The 23688-nt window shown below is 39.2% G+C and overlaps 1 protein-coding gene across 1 annotated transcript in view; it reads right to left on the bottom strand.

Annotated features, from left to right (window-relative positions):
* The window catches only part of LOC110958029 (interphotoreceptor matrix proteoglycan 2-like), a 69506-nt gene that overhangs the window by 7591 nt on the left and 38227 nt on the right, over positions 1-23688 (bottom strand). Inside the window, exons 8-9 of the mRNA XM_051937033.1 lie at positions 15546-15765; positions 10388-10595 (exon numbers count right to left, since the gene is read on the bottom strand). Of these exons, the coding sequence (XP_051792993.1) occupies positions 10388-10595; positions 15546-15765 (428 nt within the window). The remainder of the gene's footprint in view (positions 1-10387; positions 10596-15545; positions 15766-23688) is intronic.

Below are 23688 nucleotides of genomic sequence, written 5' to 3'. Positions count from 1 at the left end.
TTGCTTCTTTGTTTTGTGAAAAACACAGAAGCTGAGATGATTTGTGAATTTATCTCACAGGCTTTCGTAAGCTGAAGAGTCGTCTCTGCATAATAAGTGAAGCCTGAACTCTAAAACAAACATCACAGATTAAGAGCAACACCTTTGACGCTTGCAGGACCTCATAAGAACCTCCATGATGTAGAAAGAAGCAAAAGCTATCATAAATGATCACTTTGTTGATTTAATTGCATTTTTCAGTCTGTATATCAATCAGCATCACTTAATTTTTTTTTTTTTTTAAAAAGGGATGATTCGGTTAAAAAATAGACTCAATTTAATACAAATGAAAACTATTATCACTGTTTTTTGTTTTTTTTTGCCACACTGGCCTTGTGTTGTCCAGTGAATTTAGTCATCATCATCTCCTTGTCAGTCTATGACTTCACTGTTTACAGTATCACTTCTTGTTAACTTATCTTTTGCCATTCTTGGGTGCCAGCCCTTCCTTTACTATATAGGAAGGGCTTTAGAGATTTGATTTATGCCTATCAACTGTTTGAAAATGGCTTTCAACTACCAGTAGCAGGTGTTACAGCTGACAACTGTAGACAGCTGATTGAACATACAGCTGTATTTTCATGACTCTATTTTGTGCTTTAAAACATTCCCACTTTGAGATGTGTCTATTCTTATTAGAAAGCACGGCTCACTGACAGTAAATGCACCATGTCACTTCACGGTGTGTTCTGCATCATCATCAGCCCCACAGACACTTAACAGTAACTGTGTATTCATGCTTGTGCTCTTAAGTATGTCTGTGGGAGACACGTGTAAAATTTTAGGAGCGTTTGTGGAAACATAGACTCCACATTTAAGCACTCGTTAGGCTCACTCATTAAGGGGGAAATGGGGCTCTGGGTACCTGCTACAGCCCGTATGAAACCACAGACTCAAACTGCATCAGCAGAAAACTCTCAGAAAAGTTGCTCATATGATACAGTTCAGGACTGTGTGGGATCTAACAGGATATAATTAAGACTGTAGTCTTAACTAAAACCAAAGTAATAATTATTACTGCTAGTACTGAAACCTCAGCATATGAAACATCATGGTTCATATAGATATTAATCAAACTTTGCAAAGTTTAATAGATATATGTTGTTTTCTCTCTCTCTTTTTTGTTCTTTACTTTGAGCATGTATTATGCTGTCTTGTAATGCTGTAATGATTTAAATTATATAAGAAACAGAAACATAAGGATGATATTTTTATACAAAAATATCAGATTTTTAGAACTTGTATGACAGCTTTTAAAGTACATTACAGATACACTCAGAGTTTGCAGCAAATCCATTATATATGGGGGTATTATTGTCGCAAAACTATTATAAAACTATTATATTTCAAATGTGTGTGGAGAGTTGTGTGTCCGTATCTCAATCGGCGTGTCCCCAGTGAGATTCGTAAATGTGTAAAAGAATGTGCGAATGCATATTGAGATGAGTCAATGCAAACCGAAATCTGCAAATGTGTTTTCAGAATTTGTGGATCTCTAATTAGGTTTTCAAATGTGTAAAAAAAAAATCTGCTAATCTCTATTAAAATGTGTAAATGTAGTAAGATTTGTAAGTGTGTACAAAGATCTGTAAATCCGTACAATACTACACCCCCCCCCCCCCCCCCCCCCCCCCATAATTGTAAGTTATTGAAACTTTACCACCGACTGATTTTTTTCTCATGTCGATGTGCTGAACACACTAATGATCTCAATGTGCCTTAACTTGTCTATAGTTTCAAAAACAAATCAAGACATAGTTTCCTAACATTCAATCAGTGGCTGTTCATGACTGTATTCTCGCTATCTTTGTTGTAGTCCAAACCCACACACAGATGTGGTTGACATGTTCATTTCCAGCTAGCAGTTTTAGCAACGTCTGAGAATGAACCGGTGACGGCTGTAAGCGAGGAACCACAGAAAAAAACAAGCAGTGTAGATGGAGTGGGCACTTTGACTTCAGTAACACAATTCAGAACAGAACCAAACTATAAGCAGATAGGGCAAGAAAAAAAAGCTGCAGTTCCAAAGAGAAACAGTTTGTTTCAACATCTTAAATCCAATTATTCACCACAGTTTTTGCACATCCAAGTTACAGATAAAAAATCTCAGACTTTACCTGATGCTAAAACTATTTAGCATCAGGTAAAAAAAACTCACATCCAAAGAGTTGTGAGATAATCCTGTGTTTTTACATTTTTTAAAAATCTTGTAAGTGCTTTACAGGTTCTGAACCAGTTAATGATTAAATGCTGGCAGAGATACACATTTTCATGAATTTAATTAACTTTCACTGGTCTCCAAATCCACGTTAATGACAATAGTTTAAAGATATCTACTTTGAAGAAAGTGCATTATAAAAATAATCATGAAATGAACAGCTGCAACTGTCAAAAAAAACCTTAACTCAGCCATTAAACTGTGCTGAAGACACAAGATCAACCCTAAATACTCATGTATACAAAAACATGCACAGATGACAGCTTAGAAATCTTTGTTAGAGCAACACTAACCTGGCAAAGACCCAACTAAAACAAGTCTAAGCCAGCAAGTGAGTAGCTCCAGGATAAAGAAACGTGACCTGGAGTACCTGGGGCCCATGGAGAGCAAGGTGCAAGAAAAAACCTAAACAGCTGTAGACAAAAAAGAAATAGGAAGTCTCAGAGGCTTTCCCCTCTGTAGATTTTGAGGGAATCTTTTGATTAACTTTAACTTACACCAGAATGATTTCTTTGCTTCGTCTACCAGCTCACTGTGCTGTCAAGCAGCCAAATGGGATTAAAAGGAACGTGCAGCTCCACAGTATTAACCTGCTGGGTTGTGCTCACTGTTTACTCCTGTTTTCTGTTTCTCTGTTCTGTTCTTGGCCGGCCTGGACGCTGGATTAAACCAAACGTAGTTCAGTGTTAATGAAATGTGGCAAATCCAAGACAAATACTACACCCCTCCCCTGAATCGCTTCAATCCCCCAGACGAGACAGAAAAGCTGCTGGTTCCTAAAATTTTCAACTTTAGGTTTTTCTGCTGTTTCTACATGCAGACTTGATCAAATATCAGTCACAACAACACCACTGTGACTAGAGTTGGAAGAAAAGTTACTTCACAGCATCCTCAGTACATCATTTCTGACTACTAGCATGAAAATCTGGTCTGTTCACTTCAAATACTGAACTGAATTTTACGGCATATGCTCAGTTTGAATCGATCAACTATCCATGTTTTTGAATCTTTGCAAGAAATTTCTTCTACAAATCGTTCCTCAATTCTCTCCCTGTCTGCCAACATTTTCTGTAATGTCTCTGCTGCACAAAGTTTTTAAAAAATGCACCAAAATACCTGGAAGAAATAAGTAAACCAACTTTTTCCAGAAACTGAAATGTAGCATTGTTCAACAGTGTAGACTATTTGGATCAATGTGATGAAAGACAAGATATCTTAGAGACATTTCATTGTCTCACCTGTGCCTAAAAACGTCTCCACCTATATGGACTATGGATGTTTTAAGTGTAGTGCCATAGGATTGTCCTGACAACCAATAGTCTAGAACCAAGTTGAGGCCAAAACTCAGTACTTCTTTTTCTATGGTACCATAGGTAATGCTGTAGGTACTAGAGACTCTGTACAATAAAAACTGGAATAGAGACAAGAGGTTTAGCAGGTTTAGTTGCTCCTTGAGTGGATGATCAGGGACAAGTTATAGATGACAAGAAGCCAAAATGCAAATGGGGTCACAACGGTGGACACAGCTTAAATTTTTGTAAGCCGCTCAAAGACAGACGTCCAAATATGTAGACAGAATTAGAGCTATAAGAGTTTTAGTTGTTATTTTCTGTAAACAACATGCTGTCACAATGCTCATTTCCTGAAATGCTGCTGTTGGTGAAAGGCAACTTTTGTATTTGGGAGAATCACAGGATTTCAATGGTATGGGTCCCAACCACCAAATGTCTGATATCATGACATTCTAATTATGCCTTTTTACATTTAAACATTTATTTGTGTTTGTTGTTCAGTCGAGCAGTTTTTTTTCCACTGTGGGTTTTAGTAATGAGGCTTAGCTTTTTGAAATTTTCTTTGATCATTGCCCTATGTATAAGAAGTATTGATGAGTTATGCCTATTCAGTTAAACAAGAATCATTCCTCAGTTTAGGTGGCATTTTGTTATAAGAGGGTTAAAACTATGGAGCTTCAGCTTGGTGATACATGTCTATACACCAATATGAACCGCTAATTGGAGTGCATTAGCTCACACAGGTGTTCATGATGTTGTAGTTCTCTTCTGTAGTTCAGCAGAATTGCACCACGGGCCAGAGGCTAAATGGAGAGTCAGAAAATTAAATTTCTGGTGTCTGAGAGGTCTGACAGAGGTACAAAGAATGTAACCTAAAAATACCTTTGCAAAGGTTCGACTGATGGGAAATTAAAGTTTGAATAGAAAAATCTCTGAGGTGCTCTGTGTCAGGAGCTGAGGTGATGAAGTCTAACAGGGTTGAAATTAGATTTTTCTGGCAGTCGAGAGGCAACGACTCTGAGATGGTAGTTAATAAAAGAAAAAATGCTTTTCTCTCTGTAAAAAAAATCAACTTAACATTGATTTACAGTGGTAAGGGCTGGATGACAGAGAGATGGAGCAGGCAGAATGTGAGCGCGTAAACACTGCAGGCAAGACAGCAGAGAGTGAAAAGAATAAAGCAAGAAGAAAAATGTCCAATTTTTTCAGAACACCTGAAATTACATAGTCGTAGTTCATACATACAAGTTCAAAATGAACCTAGAGGCCGAACAACTGCAAAACACACAAGTACGCACGATGGCATGAGTGAAAATGAAAAGACTCAGATCAAAGTCATCAAAGTTTCAATATATGCAGAAACTGATAGTCCACTTTAAGGCATGATTAAGTGAATCATTTGGTCTATAAGATGTCAATAAATTGTGAAAAGACCAATCTCACGATCCTTAAGTTTCGAAGCTGATGTCTTCAAATTGCTAGCTTGTGTAAAATTCTCAGGTATTCAGCTTAACATTTCAAAAGTCCAAGAAAACCAGCAACATTCGAAGAGCAGGAACTGGTGAAATCTTGCCAAGAATCTACAATCTAACCCTAACCCTTAGACACAGAAATACTTTAAGCACAATGATAGCATGCTAATGTTGATCAGATGTACTATCAATATCTTAGTTTAGCATGTTAGCCTGGCAGACGGGACGATCATTAGTTTTGCGTGTATTTTGCTTTAAACCAAAGTATTGAACACATTGAAACTTAATTTAACAATTGATTCTGAGCTGATTATGACAGTGATTGAAACTGAAATGATCCCCAAAGTTACTACAATTAATCCTCAGGGGAACATGCCAGTATGAAATTTCAAAGCACTCCATCTATCAAGTGATAAGGAATGTAGCTACTGGAACAGTCAGGAAAACATTAAAGTCTGCAGGATTCATCTTGTAGAGGCCTTGGTATTTTGCCAAAATTTCATGGAATTCCTTCCAATTGTCTCTCCAATACTGAACATTCTTATGTTTAGCTCCACACTGCAAAATGTAGCTGAAGCAGGACCTGAACACTAAATTATTAAATAGCTCTATCTACACATTTGTTTCAGGTCTAGTCCATCCATGCAAATACAGCGACAAGAGGATCAAGAGTTAAAGAAAGTGGACGGATATAAGAGAAACTAATTTAGATGCTGGCATGAGTCAGACTGAGCTGTCAACAGGTTCATTTAGCTTCATCTGTTAGAAAGTTGCCATGTCCTTTGTCCAATTAATGTGACTAATAGACAGAGCTATAAAAACAGGAAAAAGAGGAAAAGACACCTGCAGTGAGGTCAACAAAACGGTGTCTGTTAAGAGATAAATCTGTTCCTGTTCCATGTTCTTTACCAAAACTACCACTGAATAAATTTCCATTTAATGATCATAGTTTACAGCATATTTAATCCTTGTTTACACAGAGTTTTAAATGCATTTTAAGCATCCGGATCTCAAGTGGACAAAGCAAGTGTAAATGACCTTTAAGGCGCATCGCAATCTACTTAATCAAACAACTTGTCAAGTTGTTTTAGGATGCATTTGACCACATACCTTTATTTTAATGTGTCCATAATGTGTCCCAACAAGGACGTAACGCCTATGCAGGACATGTTGGTACTGTACATGTACTGGATACTGAAACATTTTAGTTTTCTTAGCTAGCATGTGAGATACATATCTGGCATTTGTAAAGGGACAGCCTGATATATTGCTCTGAGGCCCTTTGACCTTCTAGCAGAAGTGACATAGGCAGTAACAAAATCTAAATGCTATGGGGGATCTTAGGGGTGCAGGACAGCAGTGTCTCTCAGATGTCCACATGTGTTTGGGTCATTTAAATGCAACATAACGAGGGTCTTCTACATAGTTTCACAGAAAATGTCAAAATAGCTTAGAAAGTCCTTAAATGGATAAGTCTGGATATTTTCCATATTTTTCTGACTGTCAACGCATCCCATAAAAACATACAAGCCATATTTATCCAACTAACAAGCATTGTGTGTGTTTCAAAGCCTGATTATTCCTCTGTGGCAGCAAACTCAGTTTTTGTCAAAAACTATTAAAAACACATCAGTGTTTCAGTGGCTGACAGGTTCCTTCATCCCCACAAACGCACTGAAGTTTATTCTGACACATACCATCTCGCTGCCACGAATACTCACTCGAGCACCAAATGTGGATTAATCCTCCACATAAAAATACAGTCTTGTCATCTATAAATGTCACAGCTTTGAAGGTAGCACAGATCCCCACAAGGCAGTTTATTAAACAGCCCCAGCAATACCTTTAATTCAGTTAAAGTTTCACAATTCAATAAAATCTCAGGAGGACCAAGAGCTCGCCTTGTGAGATGACAGTTAATGAACCATGATATTAATTAGGCTTTCAAGCAACATGAGCGTTTGACAAATGTACGGATCTTTGTTAAACAAGGCTATGGACAGTTAATAGGTTTATGCCAGCATTCAAAATTTCTGTTTTTGCAGTTAAAAGACGCATATAATACATTTTATGCTAACATTTCTTGTGTAAACACAAAGTGAGGGTAATTATAAAGTTTTAAACGTTGAAGGGCTACTTAAGTAAAGTGTTTAAACTGAAGGCATCATGAGCCTTTACAAAGAACCATTTCTTCCTGCATGTGTAAAGAAATTCACATTATTGTAAGGCCTCGAGTTCTGCTAGCATGAAAGACTCCCTCAGATAACACACATCTACAATAAACAAGACGACATGGTCATCAATATCCCCCGCCACATGTGATGTCTATGAGTCTATATCCAAGATAGTGATCAAGGGCCATAACTGTTAAATATTGTCGCACAGGGGTCATTTTTGAACTTGATCAAGGTGTCTATGGTGTGAAGCTACACACTAAATTTTGTAATCCTAGCTGTAATAGTTTCCGAGAAAAGCTGTCCCCTTCATCTCAGACGGACGGACGGAAGCACGGACGGACAGACGGATGGACGGACGGACGGACGGACGGACAGAGGCCAAACCTATATCCCCCTTTTCCACTTCGTGGAGGCGGGGGATAAAAACAGACAACATATAATCAAGACACCAGTTTTGAAATGGGTAACCCGACCTTCTTGCAAGTGGAAATATCAAAAGAACTGTGGCTGTTGACCCACCCTGTTCTCAGAGTGTGAACCACAGGAAAACCTGGAGAAGGTCAGCTATTTTTTATGAGACATGATTTTTCCGAGTCTGCACACCACTGTGGTGAGCACTGTTTCCTTACAGTTAGAGGTTCCCTGGTTCGCATCCTGACCTGTGATAGCCTGGCAACCTGTCCTCAGTGTCCCCTGCCTTCACTCTAAATCAGCTGGGAGAAACTCCAGCCCTTCCACCACCCTAATGAGTATTAAGCAGTGTATAGATAATGATCTTTCCGAATACCATGATTTGTGAAATTCATAACATTTCTGTTTTTCTGTGTGAGTAAAATTAGTCCATTACAGATGCATTATTCATGAATGATTCATCCCCAGCTGACATTAATAAAGATATTGGCATGCATACTGTGCTTGCCATAACCATCCGAGCCTAGCAGTTCAATATCATGAACTTCACTCACTTTAACTCAAAGTTAAAACAAACAAACAAAAACATCATTCTTGATGCAAACCGCATTAAAACAGAAGAACAAAATTAACCCTCGATGATGCTAGGACCAGGCAGCAGTAGCAACTTTCATGTGTTTTCTAATTCTGAACGATAGGAATAATAACAAATAAAAGCTAAATCAAGTGCTTTACAAATGTTGTATCTGTTGCCTCTGACCACAAATGAAAAGTAAGTTCTCCCAAAAGGTACGGTGAAGCTCACAAGTACTTTTTTCACAACTACAATATGTCAGCATTCCCTGCTTTGTCCATGTAAATGACCAAATGTATCAAACTTTTTAATTCCTCCACAGTGAGATACTGTTTGTGTTTCTGTTTAGGACTTGGCTTCATGTAGAAATGCAGCAGGATCCTAAGATACTAACTCATTTTTTGTTTTGTAGCAGATGGTTTCAGTGACTAAAGTGACAATATTTTTAATGAGAGGCAGCTTATTTGTCTCCAGGTGTTGTTGTAAAAATGTGAAACAACTCAGGGGATAGCAGGACCCAAACCAACCTGCAGGTCTCTGGCTCAGAGTGCTGGAGCTGTACAAACACCTTCAGGTGGAGGATGAGAACCAAGGCAACATGCTGATGCAAGTTTCTATTTATGGATTGGTGTCTGTTGAAAACTTTAAACACCAATGCTGATTCACTGTACAACTTTCAATACAACAACACTTTATTTCACTGAGGCCACATTAAATTCTGTCTAAAACATAAGCAGCCACATAAACCAGCAACTGTTACTGCCTTCAGTAATTGTTACTACTCGGTGCTATGCACTAAAAAGAAGCCGTTTACCCATAAAATGTAGATCGACCAACATAGCTTTTCAGGGCTGAGACCAATGGTGATAACTGGTCAACAAGAAAGAAAGAAAGTTCTACTTTAACAGCATGCGATAGGAGGGAACTTATCATTCATAACTAGGTTACTTCATTTATAATAATTACTATGACTGAATATGTACAATAGAAACAGGGGAGGTGACATCATAGTGTCACTTGATGCTTTGATGTTTTTGTCTGCTTACTGCGGGACTGATTCTTCAAGATTGATGAGTTTGTCTCCTGCAGTTACATCTGCTGTTTTTCTCTTTTTTCTGAACCTTTCTCTGTTCTATTACTTTTATTGGCCACTAAGGTCCAGATCTTAAAGCATTATTAATTATTGTTTTCCAGACAGTGTTTTGGGGTAATCTGTGGCTGCCTCCTAACTCAGCCGTTAGTCGCTAGCATAACCTTAGCCCCTATTAAAGTACCCAACTTCCTTATTTATGATGACGGCGTGTGTTTCTTCTTCAGTTTTTGCTGGTTAAGTCTTTGCTGGAGACACGTGTCTGTCAGTTAGAACACAGCGTTAAAGTTAATCTTACTTTACAAAGATGCCACAGGTGCACCAGATGGCGTCAGTCACAGGCTAAGAGGCACAGCAAAAATCCTAGTGGTAGCCTTAGCGAAATAAGTTCCAGCTGTACGTGAATCACCTCACCTTCTAAACACAGCTCCGCTAATTTTCAGATATACTCAGCCAGTCAGAGAGAGCTGTGGGCAGAGCATTGCTTGAGACCACTGAGTAATTATAGACAGAAAGATGGCTGCATCAGAGCCACAGTAGCTCTTTAATTTATACTGTCAGTAACCAATTAGTAAAGTAACAATACCGATAATCAGGGGAAAATTGTCAAATACCGACTACTGCAGTGTGGTCGGTGCTGTTTTGAATATCATGATTTTTACTGTTTTAAATCTTAGAAGTCTGTCTCTGACCACTCTTAGGCCACCACCTCTGCAGAGGACATGCTGTTAATGTTGCATATAGTGTTGTATAGTTCCAATGTATCATTTAAAGCTAGTTTAACTACTAGCCAGCGACTGTTTTGTCAATTGATGCTATTTCTGTATTCTTTGTCAAACATTTTGCGAATTCCACTTCTCAGCTGTAATAATTTTCTGCATTTCTGTGTCATATAGATATCTAAAAAAATGACCACAATAGACTTACAACACCTATCTCTCAAGGTAATGTCACATTTTATAGATCATCCTGCAAATGGAGTACATTGTTTCTGTCTTCAGCCCTGGTTACACATTTTCAGTGTTTTTTTTCTGCAGCTGCCATTGGAGGAGTGCCACAGATCAGCTTATGCCTGATACTCAACACCCCACAAGCCCTGGATGCAATTATTTACCTGCACACAGCTCCACGTCCGGGAACTATGTGACATTCCCCTCCTTGGCAGAAGTCTGGCTGTAGGACACACAGACTCTGACAGGGCAGGCCGTCCACTGACAGGAAGCCCGGCTCACACAGACACCGAGCCTCCTTCGTCCAGCCGTTCACCACGCAGCGAGAGAACTCATCGCAAGCCAGAAACTTGCAGGGATCCGCCTGGTCGGCTGCAAGGAGAAGAGGGAGAAAAACGTGGTGGATATTAGTATTCATGAAGGGTGCATCCACGCCTCCCTCTAACCATCCTCCTCTCTCCGGGAGGTGCCGAGGAGCGTTTGATTTTAATGAGATCCTCAGCTTGTAGTCTGCAGTGAATTTTAAGATTTAGCCTCTGGCGTGGACGGCTTCCGAGACTAAACGTCAGATACACTCCGGGGAAATTAGCATGTTTGGAGGGATTCACTGATGCAATGTACACCATGTTTATATTCCACAGTGTGTGCTCAGTATGTATCTGTAAATCAAACATACATCTGCTATGTATGTTTCATGTATGTCTGTGTGTCAATGAACGTTTCTTCTTGCGTCAACATGGATGAACAGATAGAAAAAGAGCCCCACATTGGTCATAGTATACAGTGCATCCAGAAAGTATTCACAGCGTTTCACTTTTTCCACATTTTGTTATGTTACAGCCTTATTCCAAATCGGATTCAATTATTTTTTTCCCTTAAAATTCTACACATAACACCCCATAATGACAAAATGAAAAAAGTTTTTTTGAGAGTCTTGCAAATTTATTAAAAATAAAAAACAAAGAAATTACATGTACATAAGTATTCACAGCCTTTGCCATGAAGCTCTAAATTGAGCTCATGTGCATCCTGTTTCCACTGATCATCCTTGAGACGCTTCTACTGCTTAATTGGAGTCCACCTGTGGCAAATTCAGTTGATTGGACATGATTTGGAAAGGCACACACCTGTCTATATAAGGTTCCACAGTTGGCAGTGCATGTCAGAGCATAAACCAAGCATGAAGTCAAAGGAATTGTCTGTAGACCTCCGAAACAGGATTGTGACGAGGCACAAGTCTGGGGAAGGGTACAGAAAAATTTCTGCTGCTTTGAAGGTCCCAATGAGCACGGTGGCCTCCATCATCCGTAAATGGAAGACATTTGGAACCACCAGGACTCTTCCTAGAGCCGGCCGGCCATCTAAACTGAGCAATCGGGGGAGAAGGGCCTTAGTCAGAGAGGTGACTAAGAACCCCATGGTCACTTTGTCAGAGCTCCAGCGTTCCTCTGTGGAGAGAGGAGAACCTTCCAGAAGGACAACCATCTCTGCAGCAATCCACAAATCAGGCCTGTTTGGTAGAGTGGCCAGACGGAAGCCACTTCTTAGTAAAAGGCACATGGCAGCCCGCCTGGAGTTTGCCAAAAGGCACCTGAAGGACTCTTAGACCATCAGCAAAAAAATTCTCTGGTCTGATGAGACAAAGATTGAACTCTTTGGTGTGAATGCTAGGCGTTTTGTTTGGAGGAAACCAGGCACTGCTCATCACCAGGCCAATACCATCCCTACAGTGAAGCATGGTGGTGGTAGCATCATGCTGTGGGGATGTTTTTCAGCAGCAGGAACTGGGAAACTAGTCAAGATAGAGGGGAAGATGAATGCAGCAATGTACAGAGACATCCTGGATGAAAACCTGCTCCAGAGCGCTCTTGACCTCAAACTGGGGCGGCGGTTCATCTTTCAGCAGGACAACGACCCTAAGCACACAGCCAAGATAGCAAAGAAGTGGCTTCAGGACAACTCTGTGAATGTCCTTGAGTGGCCCAGCCAGAGCCCGGACTTGAATCCAATTGAGCATCTCTGGAGAGATCTGAAAATGGCTGTGCACCGGCGCTCCCCATCCAACTTGATGGAGCTTGAGAGGTGTTGCAAAGAGGAATGGGCAAAACTGCCCAAAGATAGGTGTGCCAAGCTTGTGGCATCATATTCAAAAAGACTTGAGGCTGTAATTGCTGCCAAAGGTGCATCAACAAAGTATTAAGCAAAGGCTGTGAATACTTATGTACATGTGGTCTCTTAGTTTTTTATTTTTAATAAATTTTCAAGAATCTCAAAAAAACTTTTTTCATGTTGTCATTATGGGGTGTTGTGTGTAGAATTTTAAGGGAAAAAATGAATTGAATCCGATTTGGTATAAGACTGTAACATAACAAAATGTGGAAAAGGTAACGCGCTGTGAATACTTTCCGGATGCACTGTATATTTTCAATATACTTCCCTGCTAAGTAACAGAAAATATCTGTAAAAATATGCTTAAGGTCCTCCTTTTGTTAAAGTTAAAGTGTCCTGTTTTGTATTTGTCTTGGTTACAATTGTTTAATATCAAAATTTAAGACACTTGTCATCCAAAATGGTATTGAAAAAATGGTTTATAGAGTATGTATATTAAAAATCCCATAAGTGGTATATTTGTTGGAATTGTCAAACAAAACCCAGTATTAACCTCGCTATTTAAGTGATTTACTCAACCCTGCATCAATCAATATTTTTCTGTCCCATTGTACGTAAAAGAAGAGACTGCAGAGAATTATCACACTCTTAACAACTTGTAGGCAATTCTGACTTTATTCATGTGGTTTTTAAATCACATTTACTGATTTGGTTCTTGAATCTTCATTGCCTGTATATGAAAGATGGACGTACTGAATTTGGGTGTTACTATCCTTTTCTTCTGGAGCCAGAAGTGACGAGAGAGACAGAGAGCTGACAACCTGAATACTCTACGCATGCTGGCATGTTAGTCACTTATCCTCATAGTAGTTTCCTCTAAAAAGGACCACAATTTACTAAATGTTCATCAAACAGTATTGAGGGAGACTAAAAACCTCCTCCTTCCCAGCAACAGCAGACAGATGTTTTCAGCCCACAAGTCAACAACCAGGTGGTTAACACAGTAATGTAATATTATGCATGAGTGCAGAATTATTATCCCCTAAGTGTACCAGACATACACTTGAAGTCGCTGATTTTTTTTTTTTTTTTTGGTCGCTTGGGTGCAGTGCAACAAGCTGCAAACACAACACTGGCATATCATGGCCGAATAAAAGAGGATATGGTGATTTTACTAGCCAACAGTTGCCTTTACATACAACAGGTGCATTGCCTATTGATGAACCTGATTCCTCTCCTTTGGCTCTGCTCTGGTCTCCACCAACTCCGAGGATAAATATCTGGTTCTTATGGGGCTAAACACTTCACTGTCTTCACCAGTTATTTTTTTTTCAAACAACTGATTATCTTGTTTTGCCAACACATATTTATAGATTTGCTTCTGTTGCATGCTTGTGTACGATGCGTTATGATGTTCATGTCAAGATCACTGCAAAGAAAAATGTCCGCAGCAACATGACAGCTTCTCAGCCGAACAAACTCTATGACTTTCTTTCAAACTTTCCATAGTTGTGGTGAAACAAAGCTGCCCCTGATCTCACTTTCTGGCCCCTATGGTCTGGTTGTCTTCATTTTTACGGACATTCAAAGCTACATACCCAAGAAGGGATGCACATGCAAGTAAGCACACAAAAATGTAGTTCAGAGCAAGTATTAGAACAGTGTATGTGCTGCTAGGAACACTGAGACTGATCCAAACAGTAAAGCTGTGGGCTTTGAAATGAAAACAATGAACTTAAAGAAGCTCAAACACTTTGTTGAGCTGAGTGGAAGTGAAGCACAGGTGTTAATTCTCTCTGGATTTATCTGTCACTGTGAGAAACCACTTTGACAAACAAAGCAATTTGATCGATTGTTAAAAACATTGATTAAAGCAGCTTTGAATGCTCTGACAGCTACTCCAATTCAATCACCTAACTACTCTTTCCATCTCTTGGCTGACATGTTTTTTGCAATTTCTCTGAGGGGATCAATAAAGTGCTTCATGTATTTATCTATGTGCAGTATTGAGCATTCTGTACATGCCAGCCTTCTGTACAACACAACTGTTAGCGCAGAAAGCTCAGTCAAGACTTTGCTGAAACACAATGGTCTGCCTCCGAGACAAAAGATGTTGCAGCGGCACTTCTCCCCTCTGCAACTCACTTCTTGTCCTCATCGCTTTTTATTTCAGCCCTGTAATGTTCTCTGCAATCCCACTGTGTGTTGGTGGATTTGACATATAGACCTAATTACTGAGTCTATTTTAATGTGCTTGTGATCTCTGCTCCCTGCCTCAAACTCATCTGTGGAGAATATTACAATAAGAAGCTTATAGATTCCAAGCTGCATACAAAGAAGCACTGCTGTGACTACAATGTGACTGACTGTTCGATGCTGTTTTGTGTTTTATCTCCTGCATAGAGAGATATCATGAGACATCGTTAAGCACCACTATGCTGCAGCTGCCAAAGGTCCTTCAACTTTTTTTTCCCCCCATTGCATGGTATGTTATAAAAGCACAACTGCATACAATAAGGATCATGAGACATGTAACTTGCTGCTTAGATTTTACCACCTGAGTTCAATGCCATCATCCATGAAAAGAGTGCTATAACTTGGCTCCATTTGGCCCAGAATATGAGACTTTTTTTCCCCTAGAAAATTGATTTTTAAAGTGTGATTAAATGTAGTCCCAATGATACTCAGTCTTCTACAAAGTGTGCTGCATTATGGGTATCTTGTAGCAATAGTGCTGCTAGGATTGTGGGTGTTTTCAGTCTGTTTATAGTGAGTCTTTCAGATTTAGTCAGCACTACAGTGTGTGGCTGAACAGTATGACCTGCAGGAGTTTCTGCAGGCTACAATAACGTGTTGCTGCCATTAAGGATATAAAATCATGTTTTATATTTTATGTTTCGCTTCCAAGAGAGAGAAGGCTCCTTGTATGAATGGGATCTCAGAGAAATTTTTCCACAAGTTATTGTCGTGCTGTCTCCAGAAGTTGTCCTTAAAAATGTGAGTCCTTAAAAAGAGGAGTCAACTTATAATAAGGATATACCTGAGCCAGTACAGTAGTAGAAATCACTACAAAACCCTGAAGGGACAGATCAGTGTCCACCTACAAAGTAGAGAACTATCTTGACCATGTGACTTCGTCCCTGTGAAAACACACGAGAATGTTTCAAGTAATCCAACCTGTCCGTGTTTGGTGCTATTCAAACCTTTCTGTACCTGGTTCAACGTCCAGAGAGTGAGTGTCTATCTGGATGCGTAGGTTCTTGGAGGCAGCAGAGCAGAACTCCTCCAGGACACAGTGGACGGCCTCAGTGATGTTGTACGGCACCGACTTGGCGAACTTCATCTTGCTGTTGACGACCACGCTGCCCTTCCTGAAGTTAAGGATCTCCAGTTTCTTGAAGCCCGTTAGGTTCGCCTGCAGGAACGGCAGCAGCTACAAGGAGAAGCAGAGAAAACAAAGCACTTTGTAGTCCATTTCTTCTGTCACTTGGAAACACTTTTGATCCTGAATGTCTGTGAAGCCACGTGGAAGCCTGAGTGTTCCTTAGAGGAAAGAAGCTGTTAAACATTTGACAGTTAATTTGATATTAATGACTGAGTGTTTAGTTTCATTTATCAGATCGCCTCATCTGTTATACATGAGAAGCTAGACTACTTATTCACACGAGAAAGACGTTAGAGGAAAATTATACATTTTCTCCAAACCTCAGTCCATTTTTCTGAAATTATACAACCATTACAGAAACTGCACAAAACAATACTCCAGGAGAAAAGCAAATTAAAGGACATGTAAATGCAGCTTTCAGGTGATTAAACTGTCTTATCATGAATTCCACTTCGTCTCTTTTGTCTAAACTGAATGAGGTCATAAATAACTTGATGCTTCTCTGCTCACATAATTCAAATTTTTTGTGCTCGTGCAACCAAAGCCTTGAGTACTGTGTGGACTAATGCATGCAGTCCGATTCTATCCTACTTTTCAAGTGAATGCCTGAATTTATTTCAATAAATCAATAGATTAATGTGTTTTTCCAAACGCTGCAGAGATTACAGTGTTTTCCATTCTTGAATTAAAGATTTATATTGTCATGAGTTGTGAAGACTACTGAATGTCTTTTAAATCAAACAAACATCTCTCAGAGGAAGAGCTGTGCTGGAAGAAGAAATCATTCCAGCGGTGGAGTTAATCCTCTGTGAGAAGATGTAGAAAGTTAGATTAAAGTGATATTTTCAAACTTGGCAGCCTTTTTGTAATGTGAGGGGAATGTCCCTTTAAAGCAGAAAGCAAATCAAGAGATTCATATCTTCTGTGAGGCTACCTTAGTTTTCTTAGGGCCAGTGTTCAAAATGAGTTTGAATTGATTTTAATGTGGATGCTATTTTTGAAGTTAATTAAGTCAGAGTTTATATCGTGGAAAGTTTTTTTTCTAAAGAAGATGGTTTCTTCAGCGAGCTTGCATTTGTACTCATATTTGTAGTAGCAGAAGGCAGACGTTGAAATCTATCTTCATTAGTTTTTGCTATTTCTGCTGTTCTGAACACTCACTAGCCAGTTTGAGTTGGTTTGATTCAGTTTGTTGCATGTATTTGTCTCAGATAATTTTAAAAGTACCTTTATCTCTAAGAAAGAGAAGAAATGTCTTTACCAGAGGTAGTCCAACAAGTCGCTTTACATCTGTAGTCTGTGTGCAAGTAATACGCTAATCATTCACAACGTTAACACTGCCTGCCTAATATTGTCTCCATCCTCAGATTGGGATCTGGGGAGTTTTTGGACTAGGTTAACACCTTTGGATCCCAGAACCAGCTGTGGTATACTTAGTCTAGAACGTGTTTGAGTGGGTGATACATACATATTACTCTTTTTTTTCCACTTAAATGTATCCCATGTGTTTACATCAATCAACCACAACAACTGGCAAGGAAACTCCCAGATAGCAGTGGCCAAAAGCTCGAGGAACTCCGCAAAGAGCCCAATGTGTTGACCAAACCTACAAACTGGCCGGATCCCAATCCTATCAAGCACCTGCAGAATGTCAAAATAACCCAAATACCCTAAAGCACAACCCAGAGGACTAAAGGATCTGCTGATGGAAACCAAAGGAGACCAACAGAGGTCCTGTGTCCATGATCCTATTGGTATCCTATCAGTGCTGTGGCTGATCAGTGTATTTACATACTTGTGCCTTAGCGTCGCTGATAATCTAATATACTGTCATGATAGCTGGACACATCAAATCCACAGTTCATCTCACACTGGACCTTCATTCATTTGCATCACTGCCTCAAAAATCTATCATGAATGCTGTCTGAACTGCTCTACACACTTACGTCTTCCACCTGGAAAACAAGGACACCTGCATCCAAATGCTGCTCTGTGCTGCATTCAGTCATCCCCAATACACTCCCATTAAAACTGTTTAACTTCAGACTTCACCACATCTGGGACACTTGCAATTAACACTGGCACCTCTCAAGATCGTGTACTTAGTCCCGTGCTGAACACACTCTACATTGATGAATACGTTGCCACAAATGTGAATATTCACCCTCTAAAACTTGCAAGGCCTTAACAATGATTCACCAAACCACATGAAGGCAGAAAGTTGGTGCTGTGATGTCAAAACAAGAGCTTGACACTCCATGTGAACGAGACAAAGAGAGAGATAGTGGACCTGAGGAAGGAGAGAAGCCACTAACATCACAACTTGCTGTGTTTCAGTGGGTTAGAGGTGGAGAAGGTCAGCACCTGTAAGTGTTTCTTGGTTCAAATCAGTAAGAACTTTACTTGAACACACCACAATACCCACTTAATCAGGAAAACACAGCAGAGGATGTACTTCCTGAGAAGGCAGAGAAAGCTTAAACTGCTGCCATTGCTCCTCCACTATTGAGACCATTCATACAGCAAGAAGTGGAGCGAAAACGCCTGCATAGTGATCAGACCAGCACATCACAGGTACGTCTCTGCAGGATGTTTGTCAGTAGAGAGGGCTCAGAAGGCCAACAACATCATCAAGAACCTCACCCGCCGTAGCACCACCTCTTCACAGTCCTACACTCGGGCTGACGCTACAGGAATCTGAAATGCAGATCCTCACCGTTCAAGGACAGTTTTCTAACCCCCAGCGAGAAGACTGATGGACACTTCCAAACCAGTACCCCATCCACTGTCCTTCCCCTGCACATATCACCGACTAAAGGACTCAATGCAATCTTTTGCATTGTAAAAGATTTATATTTATAAGATGTATATTTTTCTACATCTGACCTTTTGTACCCTGAATATTCCACATGCTTTTTTTTGTTTGTTTTACACAGTTTTTCTATACATATCCTTTGACACTGCTCTTTGTATATTCAGTATTTGTCCTTCTCAGTATGTATGAGTAGATATGAGTGATGAGTGCATTTGAATCAGTGCATTCTGTAAACAGGTTAATCAGGGCACAGCATGTGAAGAATTTCATTGCGCTGACAACTTGTTTATGACTGGGTATGGCAATAAAAGCCACTGATTCGCATTCAAAAGGATGAAAACATGGCAGAATTGTTTTACTTCGTTGGTTTTGTTCGTTCTTAAAAAAATCCCCCAAAGAGATGCTGATTTATATACAGTTATATAATTCAGCCAATTCCCACAGTCTGCCTTAACCACGTTGTTTTTCATTTAGTTGTTCATTGTCTTCATAGGTCCAATTTGATGGAGATCTAGAGCTTGTAATTTCTGAAAACCATCCACGTCAGAAAAGATCAAGTTTCTGGAATGCTGTCTTGGAAACGTTCTCCAAAATTCCCGGAAAACCGAACTGTTCCATCACTCTCTGCCGCAATATCTGGAGTTCCCTCCTCAAGGCGTTAATTTGCCAAGGTGTACAAATTCCTCCATGAAGCTTTGTCAAAGATGATCTTAATACAAAAGTTTGGGCAGATTTTCTTTGCCATCACAATGCACTCACTAATGAAATGACACTGGCAGCTTTTTGCTCTTGTCTAGTCAGAACTAGACACAGGCAATGGAGCAGAAACATGATGTATCAGAGCAATCGGAGAAAATGAATGCATTCTATTGGGAAGCAAATAGAATACATTAGGAAGCTGAAAACACTGACTGTAGATTTATGTATTCAGCAACCTGGGCAAAGTGTCCCCTCTACCACATTTTGTTGTTTTGCTGTCGGTAACACTCACACAGATGTAGTCATGAGGTTTAGTGCTCTTAGCTGACGTGTTAAATGTCAAGTTGAAGCTCTATTAACTCAAACATATTAAGGATGGTTTCCAACATCTAAACACTGATAGGCCTTTTTTTGTGACAACACTGACTGAGAAAAAATGTTGTTACTTTATAAGTATGAACGTGTGTGTGTGTGTGTGTGTGTGTGTGTGTGTGTGTGTGTGTGTGTGTGTGTGTGTGTGTGTGTGTGTGTGTGTAATGAGTGTAGAAATGATAAATGCATTTAGAAGTGGGACCTTCAGCGACTGCCACTGATGCAATTATGTTGTTTATTGAGGAGTAGCAGGAAAGCAGCACACTGCATGCCGGTTGCTTAAATTTGTTTCTGTCCTCAGTTATTCCTTCTGTCACTGACATTTTTTGTTCATAAGAGACTTTCCTCGATTTAAAATAGACACATCAGCATCATACTATCTTTAAAACATCCAGTTAAACTCGCTCACATGCACTCTCTTCAAAACGCCTCAGACGAGCCACATTTCTGCACAATCAAAAATTATAACCAAAAAAAAAAAAAAAAAAACAGAAACAATTTGCTCTAATTCCCACATGGCCATACATAATTACCTCTATTGCTGCAGTTAACAAAACTGTTCAACGAATAGCACAATCCATTCAGAAAATGTGGGTCTCTTAAGGATTTGAGGCACTTTTTTTACGAGGCGATATCTATAGGCCTGAGCCAATATTTTCTATTCATTTGCTAATTACTGTGTTTCGGTAATTTTTCACTGCTGTCAGCAATAAACAGCAGCAGGCCTGATGATGCAGAGGAAGAGACTAAAAGGATGATGATTCGATTCCTCAAGTTAAACAGATTTGAGTCTTTTAAATTTCTAACTGAGAGAGGAAAAATGTGACTCCATATTCAAGCAATAAGCAATAAGATGAAGCTGGCAATTCTTAGTGACAAACTGCAAACCAAGCTGATTAACTATTTGTGCACACTAACAAAGCACGAAACTTGCTAGTAATAGTCACAACTGCTGTCTGAATTTCTTCTGAATATCTCTGTACTGTGTCCTTCCAGGCATTTAGTTCACAGGATTGTTCACCATTGCATCAAAAAAAGATGTTTACTGAAAACTAGGGAGCCTCTGGAATGCTTATCATCATTTAGCCAGCTTCGCATAATTTATTCAAATAACATTTGTGCCAAAGACTCATTACAATTTAGAAATCATGTTTTTCTGTCAACTCATTTCAGTAGCTGATAAGCTAGGACTGTCTTCATTTACTCAAAGGTTTGAAAATTCTTGGGTCAAACTTTGTGCAGATTTACTTAACAAGCACTAATCGAGCTGTCTCCACTGAAATGAACAGCTATCGCTACACATTTACTTTTTTCAAACCAGTAATTGTCTGATTGACATTCACAACAGGACTGACATTTTAAAACATCTCATTTTGCAGGCTTTTAATCAACATTAAACTGTACGGTTGTGATGTAATGGAAGCTTTTTTTTTTTCCTAAATGCTAAACAAGACGTAGTACTTTCCGTTGTGGAATAAACATTTAATAGTGACCTTGTGGACTCCATTTTAGCACTAAAAGGTAAAACAGCCTCATATACAGTAAAATGATCTGCTCCTGATTTGAAAAGCCGTTGTCGCTCAAACTCGGCACTTCTGCAAACTCACCGCTCACCAGGCAGGTTTCAGGTTTTAAAAAATGCTGTCATTCTTACCACTAATTCGCCTTTGCTTGTTTTTCTAGAACTGTGTTAAGCTACTGAAAATACTGGCACCGTCATTTCCCATTATAACAGCATTCCTGGGGCTACAATCCCTCCCCTTCTTCTATTTTTTAAAAATGTGAAACGTCTGCAGGAGGTGTCGAGTTTAAATTCCTGAATGGGGACAGTATTTCTGTTGAAGAGGATACATTCAAGTGCAGCAGAGTGATGGGAATGCTAGTGTTTATTTGGGAGCTGGATTTATCCAAGAAGAAAATGTGAAACAAATAAATGATGAATTTCACCAGAATAACTTCAGTATATTAGGAGCATCCTTTTTTCTTTTTTTTCTAGCACAGACATAGACATAGGCATTCATCCAGGTAAAAAGTATGTTTGTTTCTGTTTAACCCAGCAGATTGAGCACTCGCTTACCTAACATAAACCATAGGTTTAACCATTGTTTCTATTATCACCTCCAATGCTGGAGCAAAACTGGAACAAAGAGGCAAAGAAACAGCACAGATGCTTTCATACAGGCATGGAGACTCACTGAATGAGCCAATAAAACTTCTCCTAAAACATAAGAAACACCACTACAACTAAGCTATAGGAGATCTAAATAGTTCTGTAATCATGTTGTTTTAAAGATATTATTGTGGTATCACTATGATAATACAGGAAAATTACTATATTGTTAGACACTTGGCCAAACTGTATTTTTTTCTTTGTTTAAATCAGTGTGTAAACATTAGCTTAAAAGCATGTGTAAAAACCCACGACTTAAACTTAATTTCTCCCCTGAAGAACCCATCTCCAGAATGACAGATATAAAATATAAAAGATGAATTTGGATTGCATAGCGCAAAATATTTCTTAGAGCTCAGTAAGTACATACCCTTATCCATTCGGACAGGGACAACAAGGAATTGTTTCTCTGATTGCTGGACAAATTATTCGTCCTAAGTAGAAAGCTGGACCACCCAAAATCACTACATAAGAGATCAAATCCAGTTTTTGTAACCAGAGAAAGTTAGATTGAATCTGATGGAATCTGCTGGTAAATTCTTTGTGATCTTTCAGCTGTTCATCTCATACGTCAAGAACTCCAAACTGGATATAACACATCTTAAGTATGATGGTGTTTGAACTTGAATGTTGCTGAAATGTGCAGCAAGCGTAATAGTACTACATCTCTTGCAAGTAGTTGTGATATAAGATGTACTGCATGAGCCAAGTTCTATTTTTCTTCCTTTTATTTATCTTTTGCTTCATTTCTTTTGTTGTCTGCTTCTGTTTTTTAATTACACACTTTTTTCATCTGGTGCGTGGGTTGGATTGTTTGGGCAACTGAATCAATGTTTGGTTTGCTTGTTAGACATGTTCGCTGCTGCATCACTTGTGTATATTGAACTGCTGAATGACATTTTGACATCACATTTTTCCTAAGGTAAAAATCCCCCCCCCCCAAAAAAAAAGAAGAAGTGAGGGGAAGAAGGTTCCGCAGGTGCAGAGAAGAACAGCTATGGCAGCTGCTGAGGATGTACAAGCAGGAAACAAGTGGAAAAAATTATGCTTTAAAAGGGCAGCGAGCACGGAAAAAGTGGTGCAAAGTGTCGGGAAGCTTTGAACACACACTGCATTCCTTCTTTAGTTCTTTTGTGATTCAGTGCTACTACAAAAACACTTTCAGCGATGAACATTTCCCCCAAATTATCTTCCAGCCAATAACTTTTTACTTTTGGAGGTGAAGACATTGCAAAATGAACACCACTGTATTTTCTTTTTCTAATATAGGCAAACAAAAGGAAAGCAATGCTTCATTTCATCCTCAGCACATCTGAAGCAAAAAGCTCTTTATCTTAATTTGTACCAGCCAGTGCAGGTGATCCATACATCTTTACATACATTTGCTGTGTCTCTATATTCTGCCCCCACTTCTACCTTGCACACCAGATAAATGCATGGAGTAATTACAGTCATGCACGCATGGTATGATTGATTTTTATTCAGTCTGTTGTATTTCAGTGTAAGGAACATTGTACTCGGGCCCAGAGAGACACAGACTTTCAAGAGTTTTTCTTTTTTCTAATTAAATGAATGTGCCGAATGTCCTTTTTTTTAATATTCACAACTGGGAGTTTTTTCATACAACCACAGACTTCTCATAGTGGCCACTGGGAACTTCTTGATACAACTGATAAAGTGTAGCTACATGAGAAGTTGGAATGTAAAAACAACTAATCAATAAATACAAATTATGCCATTTTTGTCATTTATAATAACTTGAACAAAGTGGAGCTAAACCAATGAGAAAAAAGCTTCTCATTTAATCTCCAAACACTTTTTTTTTTTTTAAAAAAAGCATCCATACTGCAACCAAGCTTGTTTTTAAAGCACAGCACATCATGCATGCATGTGCGAGGGCTGCACAGCTGATCAA

Source organism: Acanthochromis polyacanthus, chromosome 16, assembly GCF_021347895.1.
Source record: "Acanthochromis polyacanthus isolate Apoly-LR-REF ecotype Palm Island chromosome 16, KAUST_Apoly_ChrSc, whole genome shotgun sequence".
NCBI classification, from domain to species: domain Eukaryota; kingdom Metazoa; phylum Chordata; class Actinopteri; family Pomacentridae; genus Acanthochromis; species Acanthochromis polyacanthus.
Note: the sequence above shows the minus strand (reverse complement) of the source record. Positions and strands in the feature narration are given on the sequence as shown.